Raw genomic sequence first — 24,872 nt, 5'->3', positions numbered from 1 at the left:
GTAGGCAGCAACATTCTATTAGCCGCTGGAGGAACTAGTGTATCAGTTTGTTCAGAGGGCAAATTGGAACTTCTTGTCTTGTAAATGTAACAATGGCTGCAGGCTGCATCTCTTGGCAAAGGACCATTACCACCATTGGCTCCTGACAAGAAACATACTAATTGCACCTTTTTAAAAAAGTGGTTCCTTGACAAAAAATGCCAAACAAAAGATCTGCATTAAAATGTTCTTATTTTTTGCATGTGTTTTTGATCAGCGATTTTGTTTAGCTATAGAAATGTGTTAATATGAAACAACAGTAGGAAATTGCACTACCTAATACAGCTCTGAAAGTGTGATAGAAAGATGTGAAATGTAAGCAGTGTTACAAAAAGTGTTAAAAAAAAGCTAAATAAATAGCTCCTTTCAATGATGATAATAACCATTATTTATATTGCACAGCTACAAGGTGCGTTACAATGTAATAATGACAATTTAATGTAAGATTTTAAATGCAAGATAAGCAAATGTGAAAGGAAGAAATATTTAAGATTCTTCTCTGTTTCTGTGTCAAAAATCCAATTTAATCAAACTTGGGGCTGTGCCCAATGTAACTCCTATACAAAAGGTCTGATTTCCATTAAGCATGTGACATGCAGCTTGGTTTTAACCGCAAAGGCTTGTTCAAGTATACTTGCAGCCAGTGTTCCCATCTTATAAATAAGACCTGAGCAGTTTATTGCTTAAAGTAAGTGAAAGTGTCAGAAGGCAAGTTGTTATTCTTATTAATGTCACGTCATGGCTTTAATAAAGGTTTCTAAGGAGTCATGACTCTGTTGTTTCGAAAGCAAAAATCCCACTGAACAAAAGTGACCACACAATCAGGAAATCTATACATCAAGTTTAGTTCCATGGGGGTCAGAAAAGTAACTCCTTTAAAGATGAAGAGTTTGATAAACAAAGAATGAAAGACTTTAGAAAATTAACTGTCAAAAAACTGGTCTCAGACGATAAGTAGAAGTTTCTAAACCACTTCACAGGTGAGAAACAAGGTCATACATTTGGTTTGGGCTAAGAAATACTAGTATATCACTTAATGAGTCGGATTTACTGATTGACGTTTGAGATGAATGGCAGTAAAGCACAGGAGGATGTATGTAAGGAGACAGTAGGAGATAAAATCATGCTGCAGTGTACCAAACCTTTAGTGAAACATGGTGGCGGGAATATTTAAGTCTGGGGCAGCTTTTCTACTCACCCACACTGAAGTGACCACACCACGAACAAGGAGAGGTACCTCCCCATTCTTAGGTGACATACTCTGCCCTCTGGTTTTATCTTTGTGGAGTAGGATTCACACTGCAGCAGGACAATGATGCCCAGAACTCAAAGGTTTTGCAAGATCAACTTGAAGACACTGTCCTCTGCAGTGCACTGGAGGAAACGGCAGCAGCTATAAATAACTTGGAGGCTCTACAGGTTGCTGTGTCGGATGTTGAAAAGCTGCAGGTTGGGGTGGCCTGGACGCTCACACTGATTTTCTTCTCTCTCCCATTGATCAGAAGCTCTTTGGAACATTATCAGTTATAGTTGGTAAATGGTAAATGGATTTGTATAGCGCTTTTCTAGTCTGATGAAGACCCCAGTTTCACATTCACCCATTCACACACACATTCATACAGTGCATCTACTTGCAACTTTGTAATTCTAGGGGGGGCTATTGAGGGTTCAGCATCTTGCCCAAGGACACTTCGGCATGCAGATGGTTCAGACTGGGGATCGAACCGCCGACCTTCAGGTTGAAGGACGACCACTCTACCCCTCAGCCGCCCTAGTTGGGATAGCATGAGTCATCAGGTTTCACAAAAACTCTTAGAAACACCAAATACTTTGATATTTTGAGATCTTTGTACTTTGTTCAAAGATACAAGTTTTTCGCTGATAATACCTTTTTTCTTTAAGATATATTCAAATAAAAACGAAAAATAATCCCCTTGGTGTATCTTGCCAGGAGGGTCACACCAAATTTGAGAACCACTTCTGTAGGTTGTACAGTCATCCAAAGGAATTAGCTGCAATACTTGGACTGTAGCAGAAATCCAACAATGAAAGATGAATGCCCCGCCAACAAATTGAGTTGACAATATTGAATTCAAATTGAATAGAGTTTGCTGTGGAACAAAAATACCAGCTCAACAGATCATTTTGTGATGGTTGCAAGTGCACCCTCAGTCCACATGGCGGCATTAGCAGGACTCCAACAGAGGTTGCGTCATTTACATTGCAGCAGGCTTAACCTGCCATCAGCACTGAGAATGAGGAGGATGCGCTTAAGGAGGGATCATCTGTTCAACCCTCTGTGTCTGATGGTGCCAAGCTTGTGAATGATGTAATTAAACAAGAGCTGATTTCGAAGGAGCTCTTCAGATGCACTTGATGTTTCCTCCAGTTGAGTTCTTCATCTATGTAGAAGAGAGCTGTCAGGATGAGATAGTGAAAAACACATCTGTCCTCTGCAGTGCACTGGAGGAAACGGCAGCGGCTATAAATAACTTGGAGGATCCACAGGTTGCTGTGTCGGATGCTGAGAGGCTGCAGGTTGGGGGGGGGGGGCTGCTCACACGGATTTTCTTCCCTCTTCCATTGATCAGTGCTGTGAGGGAGGCGGTTACTCTGACGTCGTCGCCAAGCTGCTCGGCTGCGTCAGAGTCCATGCGAGCGAAGGAAGAAGGAAAGACGGAATAAAAAAATAACAAAAAAAAGGACGGAGGGTGTGACAAGGCCGAGGAGAGCGGACCGAGGCTGCCACGGAGACCGACCTTCGTCCTGCACAGCCGGACAGACATGGAGGGCTGCACGGAGGGAGAATACAAAGAGAAATTATTATGGAGCGTCAAACGAGAGGTAGGCGCTGCTGTTTGACGGCCCGCCGCGCGTCACACTCATTTTATTGTTTTTATTTTATGTCAGTATTTCCTTCTTAGTCACGACAGAAAGCGCGGACGTGTTGCTTCAACGTTAAGGCAGATCACAGTGTTTACATGTTGTGTTGCACTGCATTCTTCTCCGTTTACTAACAAGTTCACCAAAACGGTGCTGAATAAATGCAGCTGCAACTGCATTCAGTGTTAATTTGAAAGATGCCTCTTTCAGTACAGGCTGTATTTCTGTCTGCTGCCTCCACCAGCAATACTAACATCCACAGCTCAAACTGCGATCCAGACCTTTGGTTCCTCGTGATGATTGTTTCGCATCTCTCTAGTGAGAAGTAAGATATTACTCCTTTAACATCTCTACCCACTACCAAAATCATCATGCTTCCTTCACAACATGCAGTGAAATGTCTGTGGAAATGATAGTGACACTGAAGGAGACAAGGTGTGGATTACTGTGAGAGCAAATTTGAGCCTGTAGTTACCATTACTAACGTGGAGAGGAAAGGTCGGCCTAAAATATCAGGCCAACAATCGACGCGACAGTCGAGCAAAAGAGAAGAAAATGTACAGTCCGTGTTGTCTGAACTGTGATAGCTCCAGACATCACCCTCACGAAGAATCGTGAGTTCTGATTCTGGTCTTCAGTTTAACCACAGAATGATGGATGTAATCAACATTTCATGTTTTGTGACATGAAATCAAATGCGTGTACCAAAGCTTGTGCTTGTGTGAACTGATATAGCTCTGCAGCTGATGTAAAACGTCTGTACTGTTAAGGTAGACAAAGTAAGTGTACTTCACAATACCAACATTTCTTGTACTCTGGACTTTAATGTCAATGATACACTACTTATTCAGCCTTTGACATCTAGTGTAATGAAATGTGTATATAAGTTTGCTCTTTTTTTCACTGGGGAACCTGCACTTTGGTTTGTGGAACTTTTATGTATTACCTCCCTTTTAGCACCACTTTAATTTTGATTGTTTACCAGTGTTGTAAGCAACATCCTTTAAGTGGGGTCAGTGGCAAGTACGAGGAGACTTTGAAGCTGCCAAACCCCCCTCTGCATGAGGGTAGAGCTGAAGTCAATCATCAATCAATCAATCAAATTGTATTTGTATCGCCCATATTCACAAATCACAATTTGCCTCATAGGGCTTTAACATTGTGATACATTCTCTGTCTTTAACCCAACAAGAGTAAGGAAACACTACTAAAAAACCCTTTTAACAGGGTAAAAATACGTAAAAAACCTCAGAGAGAGCCACATGTGAGGGATCCCTCTCCCAGAACAGACAGAAGTGCAATAGATGTCAAGTGTAGGAAAACATCATCAAGATAAAGGTTTTAGCAGCATTGATGAGGGTAAACATTTTGAAGAATAACTTCAATACTATATGTCAAGCAGTCCTGCTGCAATCATAGTCTATGGTTAGCAGCCAGCAAGATCATGATCAAGCATCAAGATCGGATGCCATTATAGTCCACAGTCATTGTCCACTGCTGCCAGTTAGGATCCATCATCAGCTGACACCACGGTTGTGGTCCACCACCATTATCTGACGCCAACGCGACAAAGGATCCGCCATTCCCACCACGATCAGCCGGCACGACATAGAATCCACCACACTGGATCCAGCACCGCAACCTCCAACACGCGATCCACAAATCGCAATCCATGATGATGTGGCCCAGGGGCGTCGTTAGGCCTGTTTTAGGGGGGCTTCAGCCCCCCTAAATAATTATTGGGATTTTTTTTTAAATTTTTTTTTTTTAATTTAACTATTGTTTTACACGTTATTTATAACTCTAACATGCTACATATGTGAGTGCGTTTCTGGTTTGTATGTTTTCTCCCCCTTCAAATTGCAATCCAATAGCCTCTCATCATACTTAACAATAAAAGACCGGGCACTAGGACCTTGGGGAGTCTGCATCGCTGTTGCACTGGCTTTCTCACTCTGCCAAGTAACGTCTCTCATCAAGACAGCAGGATTACAGCCAAGGAGTTTAGCTCATAGTAAATGATGCACGGAGTGAAATTGTAGGTACAGGTAGTTACAGAATGTGGCTATCTGTAGTTGTTAACGATTGTTACCTGCTTAAATTTAGGTTTACTTGAGGCAAATGAAAGGGAATATTGTAATGAGCTATGTTAACACTAAGCTAGCTAGCGTCGGCTGCACTGGCTGCGGAAAAACAATGGGGCAGAAAAGGCTTCACAGTCTTGCAGCCATGTCAATAGAAAGTGACATACTAGGTGGACTGAGTCACAACAGACTGATAGACCGATTTGCCACACTTAAAAACAGAAGGCATTCTTTGACGCTTCCTCCCACTAAATATAGTCATTAACCTGTGCTTCCAAAGTATGACTATGGCCATGGAAACATGATTACATTTTCTAAAATCTCCTGAGCATTGGATTCTATTTTTGAAATAATTTGAATGTATTTTTGTGTATTGTGTATCTTATTCCCTTCTGCTCATAATACAACAAATAAACAACTCAGAAGTTGACACTGGCAGGTCCATTCTCCATCCATTGTGTGGGGTCCCTTTAAGAATTAGGATTTGGGAGTGACGCGGATATGAAAACTAGTATATCTGTCTTTCCTTTACAAGCAGGAAAATTATTTCTCTCTATTTGAGAAAAGTTCATATTTGTGTTGTCAAATTTCACAATGACCCTGAAATTCTGTCTCTTCTGTTATCTTAAACTAAATGAATGCAAGCAAAGATACAGAGAAAAATCACAGTCTTTCTGATTGAACCAATCTATGAACTGTCTGAAACAATGGATATCCGCAGCCCCAAATGAGCCCAATAAAAATTGGCGCGAGCTGCGCGCGCAAACATTCAGCATCCTTAGGGGCTAAGCCCCCCCTTTCTTTCAATCCTAGAAACGCCCCTGATGTGGCCACAGCTGTGGCCCTGGATCTGCGGGGAATAAGGCACAGGGACTCCGGGAAAGGGGTCAAGTTAGAAACATGTATTGATGTGATATGAATTACTTTGATGTGATAAGGATGGAGAAGAGGAAGGAGAAGCTGGAAAGAGAAGCTCCGTGTGACATATGTCATAAATTCCCTTTGCACCATCAGGTGTTTTTGCCTTGTAATCAATGATACAATGATACAGGCCGAACGTGAGGGTACACTGAGGCCCAAGGTAAATCTGACTGGCTACTGGTTTGTATGGCAGTACTATGAAAGCCATGTGGCCCACTCAGTAGATCAGACATCAATACCTCTATGCCTTTTAAACTAAACGCTTCCTATTTTAGAACATAGGTTAAGTTACGCTCTATCATTGGAAGCAAGGGCAATGTCGTCTAGTGCAGCTATATCATTAGATAATGTATCTCTTAGGTGTTTAGGGTCATGTATCATAACCTCTGTTTTATCTGAGCTTAATTAGAGAAAATTGCGGGTCATCCAGGTATTTTTGTCCTTGAGACATGCTCGAAGTTTAGTTAATTGATTACTTTATTAAGGTTTTATTGACAAGTATAACTGGGTGTCATCCACATAGCAGTGGAAATTTACAGAGTGTGTCCTGATAATGTTTTCTAGTGGAAGCATATATAATGAGAATAAAATTTGACTCAGATTAGATGACTCATCATTCATTTCCACGATCAGTAAAATAAGATTTAAACCAGTTTAGGGCGGTTCCTTTAATGTTAATTAACTAAAATCTAAGATTTTAGACAGGAAGCGGAGATTAGATATTGGTCTGTAATTGGCTAAAACCTCTGGGTCTAGGGTGGGTTTTTTGAGAAGGGGTTTGACTACTGCTATTTTAAAAGACTGTGGTACATATCCTGATGATAATGACAGATTGATTGTATTAAGTAACAAACTATCAATTAGGGGCAGAAGTTCTTCAAGTAATTTTGTTGGAATCGGATGTAGAAAAGGTTGTTGGTTTAGAAACTGAGATTATTTTTGGTAAACTGATCACGGGTGATCAGAGAGAAGCTGTCTAAATAAGGGGTTGGATTCTCAGCCGTTTCTGAGATCTCTGTTGTTGGTAGGGTATTAGTGCCAATTGAGGGCAGGGTGGTTGATTTTATTTATAATAGTTATAATTTTATCAATAAAAAAGCTCATAAAGATATTGATATTGCTAGTCAAAGCTAAGAACAATAAACACTGCACAATGCATATTCAGGATTCTTAATTCTGTTGTTTTACTGTGGTTCATTAAGAGAGAAAATCTGTGTTGAATCTGAATCACTCAGTACAGACACACACAGTACAGACCACTTTAGAAAAGGCTGAAATATGAAAGTAACAAGCAACACAATTTGTCTTAATGTTCAGTTATTTTCCAACACCTACTCACAAGACATACAAGACTGAGACAATAAAACAAAGTGATTCTAAGCGTCCCCTAGACTTAAGTCTCAAATAAATCAAAGTCAAAACACTGATGGAGACAAATCAACTCATAAAATTGTTTTAATGGTATCAGTGGACAATGACTGTGGACTATGGTGGCATCCTATCTTGATGGTGGATCATGATCGTGGTGGTTGCTGACCATAGACTATGATTCCAACAAGACTGCTTGATATATAATATTTCTTGACTGTTACTGAAAATAATCCATCAATTCATTGACCTTCAGTTATCCTTCAAAATGTTTATTCTTATCAATGCTGCTAAAACCTTTATCTTTCTGATGTTCTCCTTTACACTTGACATCTATTGCACTTCTGTCCGTCCTGAGAGAGGGATCCCTTACATGTCGCTCTCTCTGGGGTTTCTATGTTCTTTTTACCCTATAAAGTTTTTTTTAGTAGTTTTTCCTTACTCTTTTTTAGGGTTAAGAGCAGAGGATGTCACACCATGTTAAAGCCCTATGAGCCAAATTGTGATTTGTGAACATGGGCTATACAAATTAAATTTGAATTTGATTGATTGATTAAAGACAACGTATCTTCTGCTTTATACTTTTAAATGTACATTTTCATCACATGTCAATAAATATATATATAAATATATATATATATTTATATATATATATCTTTTGAATTTTTAACATATTGTTCGAAAGTTTCAGTGATTGGTTGCAGATCATCCATGGGATGCTGGTCAGTAGCCAAGGCCCTCTGAAATTCTAAAGCAGAGTGACCTGTATGGTAAAATTGATTGAAAAAAGGCTCCTGTCTCTTTAAGCAGCACTCAGCTATCTCAGTATTGCTAGGCAACTGAAAGCTTAGGCAGCTCCCAGAGAAGTTAAATTGCATCAGTTGGCGATTAATATCGCAGCAGTGAGGCAGGTGGTCTCTCGTACTGAGAAAAAAAATGCCTTTCAGTATTAACCTGCTAACATCAGGATCCGTTTGGTTGTATGATGTGTACAGAGGAGCTCTGTTTAGGGGATTTTTTTGCTCATCTTCTAAGAATACAAATATTCAATATATATAAACAAAGAATAGTATGGCTGCCAGCAATACAGTTTTTCCAACAATCAAATCAGCATGTACGATGATGTTGTTATTAGAGAGAATATTTGTATAGTTTAAGAGACAGCTTTTTTCATGCCTCTGTTAATCCTATCTTTATTTAACAACATGAATCCTAGATCAGCCATTTTGACTTCAATGCACCAGAACTGCAGTTGTCAGTCATACTGTAAAAAAAGGGGAAAATACAGCTTCATACTTCCGTATAGTGCTGTGTTTGTGTTTGTGGGCGGCTGTGGCTGAGGGGTAGAGTGGTCGTCCTCCAACCTGAAGGTCGGCGGTTCGATTCCCAGTCTGAACCATCTGCATGCCGAAGTGTCCTTGGGCAAGATACTGAACCCTAAATAGCCCCCCATAGAATAACTAAGTGCTGCAAGTAGATGCACTGTATGAATGTGTGTATGAATGGGTGAATGTGAAACTGTACTGTAAAGCGCTTTGAGTGGTCTTCATCAGACTAGAAAAGCGCTATATAAATACAAATCCATTTACCATTTAAATTGTATAGGTGCCATTTGTCCTTTGTCACGACTATGATTATGACAGATATTAAGAGAGTACAGGGACCACTCTGATCCTGGTGTCATAGCTACAGACTGCAGAGCAATAACGCCTGAAAATCTGTCCCTTTTATTTAGAATGGTGATGGAAAAAAGTCTCTGTTAACATATAGTGAAAGTTGCTTTTACCAATCTTGCATGTAATTCTTGCTTTGTAGCACTTTGTGGAAAAACACCACACAAGTAGCAAAATGATCAATCCACAATATTAATACGAGCTTTGGCAGATAATGTATCTATATATCCACTGGTATTCCTGGTGAACCATCACATTTACTGAGGATGTAGTCCATTCACCAGAGAGGCAATTTTCAAACTATGTGAAAATTATTTAGGTGAAAAGTAACATGATTAACAACGTTATTACAGTTGAGCCTGCAGGGAACATGGATTAAATTCAAATGTTTTGACCCTAACTCTAGATGAAGCATCAGATGTATTGATCTTTCAAGAATCCTGAAAGACTGTCATTATTTTTAATATGAATCTGCAGTATCTGGTAGTTGATTGCAACAAAGTAAAAAGATTAGACAGACACATAGCTCAAATAACTTGCATAATTTATTAAATTATTATTATCAACATGAGGACGACATGCACCAGCTTCATCTGCACAACACTTTGTGTTTTCCTCCCTTAACTAAAGACGGCCTGCAACTGTTTAGAGTTGGCAGTCATTGCTAAGTTTCGTGGATAATAGAGTTAATTTCTATATTCATTATATATTATATATTCAAATGAACACTTATTAGAACAATGTTTATCTTTTGCTTTCTGATTTAATACACAGATAAGAACCCAGTGTTTTATTTTTCTTCTTTGCCATAGGAGACAGAACACTGTCAGCACAGCTGTGTCCTTCAGGCTCGTCCGCCCCTAATAAAATGATAGGAAACATAAAAGTATGGCATTATTGTAGAGGAAGTGTTAAGTTTGTATCTTTATTTTCTGTGGATATTCAACTACTGATTTTTAATATGGTTTTGGATTAAACTGTGCACTTCCAAGACAATGAATGTACTGTATGGAGTTCTTCCACATTATTAGTATTGCATAGCTTATTCTCCAAACACACTCATCCTCATAAACTAATGCTTCTCTCTGCTGTGTGGACCGGATCATGTAGCCTGCCTGCGGGCTAGCCGAGCTAAGCTAACCACCAGGTACACGTCCCTTTGAATCACTACTTACAGATAAATACAATACTAAACTTGACTAACCTCAAAAATGGGAGCACACACGTCTTAAGCCTCTCTGTCAGGAGAACAAGCTGAACTTCAAAACGTATTATTCATCCGATGTGAGTGAACCTGTCCACAGACTCGTGTGGTGTTCACTGACGAGAGACATTCTGTTAGCCTGTTAGCTCAGGTGACGCCGAACCAGAAACAGGCTGACGCTGGAGTCGAGTAGCTTGGGAGACTCGTGGGGCCCATCTGAAAAATCCCCACTCTCCCGGTTGGGCCCAATGTTAACTGTGGCCTGTGTGGTTCGCGCTGATTGGTGCTCCCATGGCACAGGTCTGACGCTTGCCCGTTGTGCCCAGAGCAGAGACGGACGGCGAGAGAAAAGCGTTTCACAAAGCAAACTCACAGACAGAAACACACACACGAATCAAATTACTCCCAAACGAGACTATAATGCTTGTGAGTCAAGTTTATTCACACACACATTTACGCTACTTTGAATATAAAATAAAATATATTTTGCCACAAAGTTTAGATATGCAGTATTTAGCTTTCTGCACAACTGCGCAATCTGGTGGGGCAGTGCCCCATCTTCCCCTAATGTAGAAACTCCACTGATTGAGTTCCATGGTTGCCTCAACCGAACCTGTATGTTACGCACCTGTACAGGTTGCGGCAACCAACACATGTGTTGGTTGCCGCAACCCACTCCCCACCACGGCTCTGGTCTGGCTGCCCACTGGAACACATGCGCTAGCTAACGCTACCAAGAAGCTACGAAATGTTTCTCTCAAAGCCGAAGCGTTGTAAAGTTGACGGTGAAAACCGCCAATTCCAAAGTGAATGGAAAGTAAAGTATTTATTATTTATTTGAGTGAAGGAAAGCGTCACTTCAACCGTTAAAAAAGTGACTCTCTCGGACACATCAGCTCTCCGCAGACTGGAGCTCCTGGCAACATATATCGCAGGAAAGCTTTTGGAAAACCTTCGAAAAGCAGAGTTCATGTCTATTGCTGTGGATGAATCAACTGACTGTACCGACATGGGCCAGCTGTGCATGTATGTGAGGTTTTATGATGGAGTGCGTTTTCGGGAGGAACTACCGGGGCTTGTTCCGCTGGAGGGACACACTACAGGTGAAGTGATCTTTCAAAAGATTGTCGTGTTTTTTAATGAGCATGAACTGGATTTACAAAGAGTCTGCTTGCTGGTTACGGATAGAGCTCCGGCTATGACCGGTAGAGTGAAAGGACTGGCGGCCAGGTTGGCAGCCGTGGCCCCGCATATGCAGTTTTTACACTGCATCATTCATCAGGCGGTGCTGTGCGCAAAGCTCAATGGTGATCTAAAAAACACCATGGACACTGTTATGAACATAGTGAATTTCATTCACTCAACCTCCAGCCTTCTGTGATCTTTTTTTAAATTTCAGGCTCGGTTCTTTCTATTGTCTTCACTCTCACACATTGTGTTATCCACAGCAGAAGCAGAGTATCAGTGCTTTTTCTTATTAGTGACATCACTGCTGTCCCGTAAATCTCTCTTCACCTCCACCTCTCTGTAAGGTATTTTATTTAGTGACTCTTATTTGGAAAAGGCGGTTTACGGAAGAGGATTCTGTGAGGAGTGTTGTGGTTGAGAGGTAAGGTGACGGGAAATAAATGGGTGTTAGTTGATGACCCTCTCCTGTGTCTTCTTTCGGCTGAGGCCTTATTCACTACAACAGCTAAACGCTCGGTTACATCACTAACAAACACCTCGATGTCAGTGTCAGAAAGTTTCACTTCCTCTTCTCATAGCTTGATGCCGTGACTCCGTCAGGACTCACGGTGGAAACCCATTGGACAGAAGCATAATTTAATATTCATGACGTGCTTGCATTGACCATTTCTGGTTGAAAGTTGGTTTGTGGAGGGCGGTTTTGAAGGCAGATCCACGTACGAACCTTTCCAGGTGAACCACGATTTATAAAGTGAACATTGCGTTCAGGTGTGCGTACGTACACTTTTAGTATGAATCCCACGCAATGCTTTATAAATGAGACCACTGAACTGTTATATAATGTTCAGTAATTGACTCAAACTTAAAAAAAACTGACAATAACAAAAGAGTAAACCACCATAAAAAGGTGCATAAACGCTATTTTGTATTTAAAAAAAGTCTGCAAACTGTGTTTAGGTGCGTTTACCCCCCACAGCAGCCCTGTCATGGTCCATTAAATGAAATGCAGCCATCAATTACTACAGAACCCACAATCCTTTTCTCATACTAAACCACCGGTCAGTCTTCTGCGGTAAAGCTGTGGTGTTTAACAAAATCCAATGTGATGCCTGGTCAAACACTTTCTTTTTGTATTTACGCTTTTCTGGTCTTGTTGACCTCTCAAATCCCTTTACAGTAAAGTTTATTGCCATCCCCGCATTCACACACACACACACACATACATTCTTGCAGCATAGGGCTGCACAATATTAGGAAAACATGCAATATGTTGTTGAATATGACCTGTAAAAAAAGGCTTTAGTGAAGTCTTTCTACTTTGGTTTCGCTGCTACCATAGTCCCCATACAGTAAGTGGTCTATGCAGACACGAAAATAAAAATTAAAAGGGCATTATTTCCATTCCAACAACATGGTTTCCACCCTGCATTCCACCTGACTTTGGATGCAGGGACCACGGACAGCTCGAAATCTAGAGGGAGAAGGCGCACAGTCCAAGACAGACACCAGGGAGCCATACATAGCTCCACTTACAGTGTTAATATTGACTTTGATTTAAACTTGGTTCAACAAAGTGCTATTCAAAGTAAAAGGTACAAGAATCAGCAACACACATGTGTGGCACTTGACCATGCCACGGGGCTCTCACCACAGCAGCCAGAGATGAACCATTCTGGTTTAAACATTTTATTAACTAAAAACACACTTAAAAACTTAAATAAACTCTAACTTAAGGCGACTAGCTTTACAGCTCAGTCTTTTCGAGAGTTTCATTCCTCCGTGTCTCGGTGTGTCTGTGTTACTGTCTCTGAGTCTCTCTCTAGGCAGCGCAGATGCTGCCTTCAAGCGTGATGACCAATCAGTTAACTGATCCTCTGTGGTGCTCTCCCAGCCCCCTCACCTACACAACCCATTACATCAAAATACCAATGGTAAAAAAAAATAATATTAAATCTGCTGGGATAAAGACGTTCTCAAATCAAAAAGAAGGCAAGTGAAATATGTTTTTAACAATGATTTGAAATGTTCTAGAAAGGGGGCAGCTCTCAATGACAGAATACCTGGTCCAACAGTTTCAAAGACCTAGAAGTCAAGCCTCAGGTTATGGGACTACCATAAATAAGCTACGTATATAAACTTATATAATCAACCGCTCATAGTGATGAATTTAAAAAGTGATCACTTGAAGATTCCACTGCATATCTTTAATTTTTGTATCTAGTCCATCCAGAGTGGAAATGCAGGGTACATGGAACACCATTTATCGCAGTTCAAGCTGACTTTTGCAATAGGTATATCGTGCATATTGATATAGCGACGACGATACATTTACGATATGTTGCGAAGCTCTAGTGCAGCCCTTTTTTCTATTAGGGGCCATTTGGGGTTTAGTATCGTGACCCTTCAGCATGCAGATGGGGAGGACGTTTTTTTTCAGCTTTCCATGCCAGAAGGCATACAACCTCCTGTAATAAGTTACCTTCGTCACCTGAATTGGTTGAAGTAATTGAAGTGATTTAATTCTTTATTACTTTATTTCTAACTTCTTTTTTTCATTTGTTCATTGCAAGCTTTTCTATTCTGAAAAAAATCTGAGTGAGCAATATGACTTCCAGTCAGCTGAATTGGCAGACTGAATAAACGTATCTCTCGGGGCCATGAATTATTTTACGAACAGTAAATTTCCTAGTGGAGGCATGTTTATTGAGTTGCCTCAACAAACATTTATGTGAATAATAAGTGCAGTGTCCACATTATTTACTTCATACATTTTACAAATTATTCATGTTTCTGATTAAGTCATACCAGCGAAAAGATATAAAAGATCTTTAGGTCCAATTTATGGAACTTCAACTATTCATGACATTTGCCATCACATGTTCACAGAAGCAATCTGAAATCACCCTTTGAGCACAAGGTGTCTGCACATTTTCATTGGACAACTAAGGCCACCATTTTAGAGATGGTCTGAGAAATTAGAATAATTTCTTCTTGCCACAATTCTATTTTATGACTGAAGCTCAATGAGCTTGAAAGGCATGGTGTCTACAATGCATTTATATCCACCTGATATGTTGTACTCTGAGGTTAAACGTTAACTTCCTCTCAATTTTCTTGAAAGAGAAGTGGAGCAAATGATTCAACACAGGACATTCTTAAGAAGATGACAGGATTGTATTGTGTGTAAATGATACATTTTTGTGTGAAAGCTGCTGTAGAAGTATATAAGAGACATCTACAATAAGATCAATACTAACTCCACTAACACATCCATCAGAGTCTGCTGTCACCTTAAAGGGCGGCTGTGGCTGAGGGGTAGAGTGATCGTCCTCCAACCTGAAGGTCGGCGGTTCGATTCCCAGTCTGAACCATCTGCATGCCGAAGTGTCCTTGGGCAAGATGCTGAACCCTGAATGGCCCCCCATAGAATAACTAAGTGCTGCAAATAGATGCACTGTATGAATGTGTGTATGAATGGGTGAATGTGAAACTGTACTGTAAAGCGCTTTGAGTGGTCTTCATCAGACTAGAAAAGCGCTATATAAATACAAATCCATTAACCTTTTCCTCGTCCACCAACTCCACTAAAGGCTGATATATGCTAGGCCTACTCCGTTTTTTATGACACGGACAGAAACGGACAGAGAAACGCCCTATCCCGAGTGCCTTGGAAAGGTTTTCGTGCACCTCTGATTTTTCTAACTGTCCGTGTATATTTCGGAGACCCCACGGACAGCCCTTGGCTGTGATTGGTCCGCGAACTACATAATTTCCGTACGATGTCATTTCCGTACGACGTCATTTCCAGATTTCACATTTCCGGACCTCAAACTTCCTGCTTCACAATAAACACAAACACAACTACGATTCTACGATTAATGTGACGTGTGTGTTAAGCCAGCGGAGTTGTCCGGCTGACGGTGGCTCGTTAGAGCACTGACGGCATGTGTGCACGGTCACAAAAGATCATAACGAGCTTTCAAAACGGCGCTAACGGGGTAGGCTAGCGGGCTAGCAACCATGCTAACTGCGGTGGTAATAGTGCAAAAACCCGCTGTCACGACTTTAATTCCACTTCTATCATGACACTGTTTCTCAAACACCGTCAGGTTAGAAGCAAACACTGGGTAGTAGTTAGTATCGGGAGTCCCTGCTGACTGTGTGTGGAAGCTGGGGGGGAAGCTAGCAAGCTGTGGAATAAGCAACACAGTTCGGACACAAGACCGGGGAACCGCTGCGCTAAGCAACGATTACATCAGCATTTTGACCTGCTGGGTGTCACTATTTTATTTAGTTGACATTGTAGCCTACACTGTGTGTGAGGGAAGTGGGGAGTAAGTAAAGTAGGCTTCTCCAAGCTTGTCCTCCGTTGTGCCACCTACTGTTTGGCGGTGAATTATTTTCAGCCGGATGGTCGTCGGAAAGGCATAAATCTAAAAGACTCTCTGGTCTCTGTTCGTCCCTCTCCGCGAAACAGATACATAGAAGCATAATGGAGCCTTAAGTCATACGTAATGACCTCAGTAATGACACCTAACAACAGCTGATTAGGATGGAGCCACACTTCAGCAACTTAGACTGAGAGAAGGAAAGGAGAAACAAGGAAACAATATGTCAGTACTCTGCTGTCAAGACATGTTGCATGTGCAACAATAAATTCAGTCTGTGTAAAAAATGAATTTACTGCAGCAGCGCCTATGTGATACATTTATGTATGCATTTGTGCAAGTGAGAATTTGTGTCCTAGTTTTTTGTGTGACGTGAATCATGACACTGTTTCTCAAACACCGTCAGCTGTCGCACATCTATTCTACTGTGTAGTTGTAATATATTATGAGATTAAAAATCATGTCCCCTGGTACATAGAGTCCATACATCTTAAACAAATTCTCAGAATTTTTTTAAGGAATAATCCAACATTTCCTCTTCCAACTTGTACAGAGCCCATTCTAAAGAGGTTTGTGTAGAATGGGCTATTTACTTTGCTTGTGATTATGCTGGTTGCTGATTCATGAACTGGCTAGTGTACAAAGATTTATTGTGTGCTCCATCCAGGACACACATCAATGGTGTACTGCAGCCACCCTAAACATCAATGGGAGTAAAGATTTTTAATAATCAACTTGTGCATGTCTTGGAGTTTGATAGAGCTTTAAAATAGTTACACCGTATTGTATATTCTACTACAATCCAAATCATATCCATAATGTTAACTCCTCTTATGGAGCATAGTTTTGTTGGACAGGCATATGGATGGACAGAGCTGTGTGTCCAATGTCACCAACCAATTGAGGAATGTACTCGTCAATTTTGTTGATTAATAAGGTTCGAAGGGCTCTGATTGTTAAAATTGCCTTAATATCAATTTTGGAAATAAAATAAGGAAAACATCATCCCTTCAGTTGTTGATAGATAGATCTGATCAGCAATTCCAAAATGCCGCAGAGCCAGGGCAGCTGATCGATGACAGAGCGGTTCCTTAAACAGTCATCACCTAATAAGCCATAAGTTTAAACTTACTGTAGCTGTCAACCGCAGTAAAGGATGGCTCTATGCAGCATTACAAACACCTCCTCTGGATATACTGTGATTTTTTGTATTTATACAAAAGAAAATGTCTGACAGTGTTAAAGGTAAGGATGACGATGAGCGGCTGAGCTTGGTGGAAATAACTCTCAGGAGTATTTTAGAGATGTCGGTGTAAGCAGGAATTTTATTATTCCCAATATAAAGCTTACAAGGCAGAGTTTAGCAAAGTAAATATTACATCAAACAAGAGCAACAAAAACAAACACTTCGAAATAAGAAAATAAATAGGCACGATGGCCACACAAATAATTACAATAACAATATACTGTTTAAGCAAACAGTTCTGGGGAGAACTCTCAGACTCATGTCTTTCTCATAGCAGCTCTCTCAGACTTACGTCCTCCCATGTCCCGTCCTCATGACTCAATGACCAGCCCGGCTTAAATGGACCTAGCCACACCCCGTACAATTGGAACATTCCAATATTACATTATCTACAGGGGTGTCCCAGGTAAAGCCATCTACCTAGCTTCAACAGCTTATACAATAAAACTCCCTATGGCTGGAAACATTACCAGCAACATAGTTACAGACAATTGTTCCATGAAGGCATAGCCTACTAATACTAGAACATATTGAAACAAAATTGGAACACCGCGGGTTCACAACAGACATGTAACACACATAGATAACATTTATACAGAATAACACGTGTCAACGGGCAGTTTATTGCAGGCCGAGACGGTCGCCATGCGCACCCGCACACACGTGTACACGGAGCAGTGGACTACTGTAGTGACGAGCGCCATGCGCTCCGTCACAGACAGTGATGAAGGGAGCAGTAATGACTATTGTAATGATAGCAGTATTGCCAATAATAATAGTACATGTGAGTAGGCATATTGTATATCTAAGCAATCTAATTGTAATCATGCCACCACAATCCCTGATCTATGATCCCAGATGTGGCCGCAGCAAACTATAAAGCACAGGGACTCCGGGGATGTCTTCCAGTATCATTGTTATCCTAATACACCTCATGATTTCTCAGTTTTGGCTTTGGTTAATGGGACTTGTTAGTGTTGATGTTTGTTTGGCCGGAGTGTTGACCTTCTTTTTTCCCTCAACAACATGAACACAGACAAAGAATGTAGATACATAATTAACTTTTTTCCATCATAAGAAATGAAAACTGAAATCCCTCAACTTGCATGGAAAAAAATAGATATCTTTAACAAATTAAACTGTGGCCTGATGGAGCCTGCATTGCATGTTTTCATCCCCGCAATCAGTGGCGGATTTAGTAATCTGGGAGCCCAAGGCAAACACAGCCCATGCATCCCTCTTCATCCGTTGTTCTCCACCTTTTTTAGTCCTTATTTATGTAAGAATGTCCTACTTGTATCTTCTTCCCAATCCAACAAAACATAATATAGTTTATCAAATGCTCTCACTGTAAAACCCTTTTTCATAAACAATATGATCTCTTTAAAATAAGAATGTACCGTATTGTCCATTCACATGGAAGATCCATCATCTATTACAGGGGTTTTCAATTGGTTTTGTCCAAGGGACCACCATTCTGACAAGTAATCCGCGGCCCACTGAGGTGCCTACGTGCAAGCGTGTCTACGTGTGTGTGTGTGTGTGCATGTGGATAGAAGGAAGTTTTAACATTTGGTTTTCCATGTTGGTTTTATTTGAAAACCTCAAACAAATCTAGATATATCTACTTAAAAACCTCAAACAAATAAATGTACAGACATGTAGCTGACATGTTGAGAGAACATTAAAGTAACGGTGATCAATAATAATCAACATAAACTGGGGCTACAACTGAAGAGGGAAGATGACAAAGTAATGCAGAATATGTCACAAATGATAATCATACAATATCACACAAATAATTGAGGCCTACTTAAGTTTAACCCCATGATCACCAGCAGCAAATCCCACCTACTGCTAGTGTTGGGGGGAGGGTGGTTGGTGAGTAGTACTTCTGTGTGTGTGTGTGTGTGGAGAGAGGGGAGACCTATCAGTGTGACATCTGGGCATGGTGAAGTCCACACAGCATGTCTATTCGTGGCGAAATGGTAGACAGCGAACGGTCTCATGTCCTTCTCTGGTTCAAGCCTTGCCCTGTACTTATTCTTTTACATTACATTACATTTTATTTAGCTGACGCTTTTATCCAAAGCGACTTACAATAAGTGCATTCAACCCCAAGGGTACAAACCAAGAAGAACAAGAATCAAGAAAGTACCATTTCTTCAAAAATAAAGCAAAACTACAAAGTTCTATAAGCAAGTGCCATTTAAGTGCTACTAAATTGTTAGTTATAAAAAATTGTTAGTATATATTTTTTTTATTCAAGGTACAGTCGGAAGAGGTGTGTTTTTTAGTTTGCGGCGGAAGATGTGTTAACTGTCTGATGTCCGGATGTCGATGGGGAGCTCATTCCACCATTTAGGAGCCAGGACAGCAAACAGTCGTGATTTTAGTTCGCAGTGAAGGAGCAACGAGCCGATTGGCCGAAGCAGAGCGGAGTGAACGGGCTGGGGTGTAACGTTTGTATCTATTATCTTGGTTTTCAAAAGGACCTCTGATTGGTTTTGATGATGGGCCTCTGTCTTATTTTAATTAAGTGACAAGACAACACACAAGACAACAGGAGGTCATTTATGGAGTGACAAAAATAATAACAAAATATACTTTTAAATATGATTACCATTTCTCTTTGTACCTGTTTTCTCTTTGTCTCCCTTTATTTTCATGTCTTTCTCTTGAAAATGCACTCACTTTTTAAAAAATCATCATGTGGGTTAGGGGCAGAGGATGTCACACCTTGTTAAAGCACAATGAGACAAATTGTGATTTGTGAATATGGGCTATACAAATATAATTTGATTGATTGATGTACAGTCCTGCTCACCATTATTGGCACCCAAGAAGTTTAAGTACATAACGTGAAATATCTCCTGAAAAAAATGAATCAAGTGTAACAACTTTTATCTATAGAGAATTTGTGTTTGATACAATAGAGCAAATGATAAACAACAATTCAAAACAATAAACAATGGGGGGGGGGGGGTAGAAAAAGTAAGAGCTTGCTGTGTCACTGATATTGGCATCCTTTGCTGTAAATCAGTATGGAAACACATTATGACTCACCTGTGGTAAATCACAATGAGAATCACCTGTGATAAATTGTCTGTGCCCATGTGACATGAATTAGTCAATGAATGAGGACTTCCTTGTTTTAAAAAGCCACCTGTTATTCGCTGTTCCTTTGTCACAAAGGTGAAGACAAAGGAGCTGTCTGAGGACATCAGAAGGGCTATTATAAGCATACACAAGACCTCCAAAGGGTATAAGGCCATCTCCAAAGACCTTGGTATCCCTGTTTCAACAGTACGTAATGTTATTAAGAAGTTTGCCAAGCATGGAACTGTCAAGATTCAATATTGATAGAATATCAATAAAATAGAATGAAATAGAATATCAAAAATTTTAAATAGAAAGACGTGGGGGGGAAGAGAAAAATTGATGAGAGAAGTCTTCGAAGGTTGGTGCAATGGAAAAAAAAACCCCGTCAAACATCCAAAGACCTGAAGGCCAACCTAGAACAGTCTGGGGTCATGGTTTCAACAAGTACCATATGCCCCACACCAGAGGTGTAAAATAACGAATTACATTTACTCACGTTACTGTAATTGAGTAGTTTTTTCGTGTACTTTGTAATTTTTTGAGTAGTTTTTGAAATGGGTAATTTTACTTTCACTTAAGTAGATCTAACCGAAGTATTGTACTTAGCTACATTGAAAACTACATCCGTTACTGAGTAAAAAAAAAACATAGTTCAAAGCGCAAGGCAATTCTCACTGCAGTGGTAGATGCTGCATAGAGTGGATGACGTTCTCTAACGTGCACGTTCAACATATGAAAACTGATCGTAAAGTTCACTGTTCGCGAAAAATATGCGCGAGATGCACAACACTGCACAGGGATCCACTGCGGAGGGGCTGCAGAGCCGCGGGTTGCCGACCCCTGGCTACGGCGTAAGAGCGATTTGTTTACTGCTCCGCCGTTAAAGAGATGCGGACGTCAAAACCTTAGTTCGGCTATAATATTAGATCCGCCTCGCATTTACTCCTCCCGGTCGCGCGCCCCACCTGTTATGCCAGCTGCTGCTCAAACCCAACAAGAAGTTTGTAGACTAGTGCTCGAAAGGTGGACCAAAGTTAAAACAAAAGTTTAAATATACAGTGGTACAGCGGCATTTTAACTTTTTATTTTAGCTGTCAAGTGGTTCATGTCTTGACATGTCCTCCCAAAAAATCTTAAATGTTGTGTTGAAATGTTAAATTTTAAATGTTTGACATGTGTAATGTCATTGCACTTAAATTTGTAAAGATCTCCTTTAATTAAAAATCACGGTTTTTGGATTGGAGTTATGACCCTTTGTCTTTTTTTGCACTGTATAGGAGCAACCCCCATCAAGTAGTTGGAAGTAACTAAGTAACTTTTACTTAAGGTACATTTCAAATGAACTACTTTTTACTTTTACTTGAGTAGATTTTAAGATGGGTACTTTTACTTGTACTTACGTAAAATTTCATCAAAATAAACGTACTTTTACTTGAGTACAATATTTCAGTACTTTTTACACCTCTGCCGCACACTAAACCAAACAGGGCTTTTTGGGCGAAGGCCAAGGAATGACTGATCTTTGCCAAAGAGTACCTGGACAAACCACAGTCCTTCTGGGAAAATGTTCTGTGGACAGATGAAACAAAAATAGAGCTTTTTGGCAATGAACACCAACAGTTTTTTACAGACGGAGCAATGAAGCATGGAAGTAAAAGAACACCCTACCATCTAGGGACGGGAATCGGCTGGGACCTCCCGATACGATACTATCACGATACTAAGGTGGCGATACGATATGTATTGCGATTTCTGTGGGTATTGCGATTCTGTAAGTATTGCGATTCGATAATACGATTTCCTGGGATTTCTTTTGGTTATTTTTTTTTTTTAAATACTGGACCATGGAAAAATGTTGAATCATACCTTCAAATACAACACAGTCAAATTCATTTAGAGCTTTACAAGTTTTATTTCAAATATTAACATTAACTTAATGACTGCCGGGCAGCCGATAAAGAAAATAAATAAGATGTGCCCTATTATTGTATAACCCCTGTCAACTACACACAAACTGACAGATTAAGAAATGTATGCCACTTAGGCTTCTTTTAAACAATAAATAAAAGGTAAATTAAATAGAATTAATAAAAGTTTACTTAAAATATAAACTTTGAAATAAACAAAAAGTAGGCTATTGTTGTTTGCATGTAGCCGATGCAAAGCTAGTGCTTGGGTATGTTTAGATTCTTGTGCAAAAACAAGAGCTGGTCAACATGCTCTGGGGTGATGTTGCTCCCCCCATTTATCCCCCGGTATAAACCAATAAATATATATATATATTTTTTAAATCGATTTGGGAGGCAGCATGGCGATTTTAAATCGTCATTCACAAGAATCGCGATTTGTAACAGAATCGATTTTTTCCCCCATCCCTAGTAATGACACAGAGGGAGATTATCTGATGTCAGATGCAGTCATTTTCGCACATAGTTTGGGTGCTTTGAGACAGACCAGCCTTGACTTTGGACGGTTCATAACATGTGTGCTATCTAATCTACTCCCTGTCCCAGCTGTTGAATATTACTACACACTCTGATTTGCAAATGGAGGCATCCTGCAGGTCTGATTAGGCCACTAGTTCAACCAGCTACATTGTTCGTATTGACAGATTTTGCACTTTGATTTGTTGATTTGTATGTAATTAAGAATATGTAGCAACAAATATCATGTTTAAGCTGCACTCCAAATGTTTTTTTTGTGGGTAAACTCACACAAGTGAGACAGTCTTAGACATATCTTGTGTCTCTGAGGAAAAGAGCCCGAGTCAGTTCAACAACACTGTGTTAGTGTGGTGTTTGCTTGTCTAAGTTCCTTCTCTCTACAGAATTAATTGTCGTCAGTAATTAATCCAGGAACTGTCTGTCAGCTCTATCTGGTATGGGTGTAATTGATAAACAGGAATAATTTAATTGCTTGGTTGTATATTAATAAAGAGCTGACAACAATATCACTCTCTCTTTCCTCCTATTATCGAGGTATGGGCCACTTTGATTTCCAGAGTTGAGCTTTTTTTATAGTTAGGGAAGCAGCAGAACAGCAGAATCCTGTTGATGCTGATACACAAATGCTCACAAGCTACTCGGGAGGGGGTCGAGTTTTTTTCTTTATTTCCCTTTTTTCCCGCCTTTTTTTTTGCCTGGACCAATTATTCATCATTGATATAAGAATATAATAACACCAAGTTCCTCTTTAGCACTGGGGCCAGGCTGAGAGAGTCTCTATTGAGCCGTCTATTCCTTTAACTTTCACCAGTCTTCATGTTTGGGTAGTACAATTATTATTTTCAAATTGTTTTCTGCAGCTCCTTGATTTTTCGATGTATACCTTCTACATACGAAATGGCTTTCACTTCTTCAAACAAGCAATACAAAACGATGGCTTGTCAGTCGAGCTTTCTGGATGCTGCCATATGAATGTATTAAAGTATGGACTCATTTGTATTGTGACTTGAAATTCATATTGGTCTCTTCAAGAGGCAAACTTCCAGCAAAGTTTAATTCAGCTGGCAGGGATATTTGAGCATCTAGGACAGGGGTCGGCAACCTTAGGCACGAGTGCCATCATTGGCACGCGGCGCCATAATCATTGGCGTGCAGTCGATTTCCTATTAAAGAAATGTTCAAAGGTTTTGCCGTCATGCAGCCTGTATTAACACCTCCCAGCCGCTAGGTGGCAGTATTGTACCATAGGCTGGATGCCAATCGCCATTAAATAGGAAGAAGAAGAAGCCTCCCGGCCCATGTCCCAGCCGGTGCTGCTCGCAGTTTCCCGCATGAATCTCTGCGAAGTGCATCCGCTCAGGTGTAATAGCGATGGTGTCAGGTGTCCGCTGTCTAAAAAACTGAAGGCCCGGGCATTTCATCCCTTATGGGAAGAAGACTATGGACTCGTTTTTTAATAAGGACCGTGCTGTGTGCACTTTATGTTTAGAAAATGTGGTTTGCCCAACGTCCAGCGTTAAGCGCCACTTTGAGACCAAGCACGAAATTTTTTTTCAAATAACGGGCAGATAAGGGAGAGTATATCAGGCGTGCAGTGTCCAGGTATGAGAAGCAGGCCAACTGTCTAAAAATATTTGCCACTGCCAAAAACCATGGGACCGAGGCAAGCTATCGCATTGCTCACTGCTCAACGCCTGAAATAATTATTTCATACTAAAAATCTTTTCACACTTAAAAAGAATGAGTTCAAAGTTTTTTTCCCCAATAGCAGATTTCAGCTCACCCCAAAGATTTTCAATCGGATTGAGATCAGGACTCATTGCTGGCCATTTTAAAACAGTCCATTTTTTTCCTTTCAACCATTCCTGCGTGCTTTTGGATATGTGCTTTGGGTCTTTTTCTTGCTGGAGGTCCCATGATCTTCGACTCAAACCGAGTTTTTTTAAACTGGGTAGGACATTTCGCTCTAAAATCTCTTGATAACTCTCTGATTTCATGATTCCTGTGATAAGGTCAGGGCCTCCAGAACCAGATGCAGCAAAGCAGCCCCACAGCATAATGGATCCTCCACCATGCTTAACTGTTGGTAGTAGGGATGGGGGAAAAAATCGATTCTGTTACAAATCGCGATTCTTGTGAATGACGATTTAAAATCGCCATGCTGCCTCCCAAATCGATTTAAAAAAAAAAATGTATTTTTCAAAAACATATTTATTGGTTTATATCGGGGGGATATATGGGGGGAGCAACATCACCCCAGAGCATGTTGACCAGCTCTTGTTTTTGGCACATCTTATTTATTTTCTTTATTGGCTGCCCGGCAGTCATTAAG

At 40.4% G+C, this 24,872-nt stretch overlaps 1 protein-coding gene across 1 annotated transcript in view; it reads left to right on the top strand.

Moving 5' to 3' along the window:
• Positions 1-20,038: 20,038 nt before the first annotated feature.
• sgsm2 (small G protein signaling modulator 2) overlaps positions 20,039-24,872 on the top strand; it is an 85,136-nt gene continuing 80,302 nt past the window's right edge. Inside the window, exons 1-2 of the mRNA XM_061073399.1 lie at positions 20,039-20,065; positions 20,190-20,300. Of these exons, the coding sequence (XP_060929382.1) occupies positions 20,039-20,065; positions 20,190-20,300 (138 nt within the window). The remainder of the gene's footprint in view (positions 20,066-20,189; positions 20,301-24,872) is intronic.

Source organism: Limanda limanda, chromosome 6 (genome assembly GCF_963576545.1).
Source record: "Limanda limanda chromosome 6, fLimLim1.1, whole genome shotgun sequence".
Taxonomy (NCBI): domain Eukaryota; kingdom Metazoa; phylum Chordata; class Actinopteri; order Pleuronectiformes; family Pleuronectidae; genus Limanda; species Limanda limanda.
This window is presented reverse-complemented; position numbering and strand designations above follow the sequence as displayed.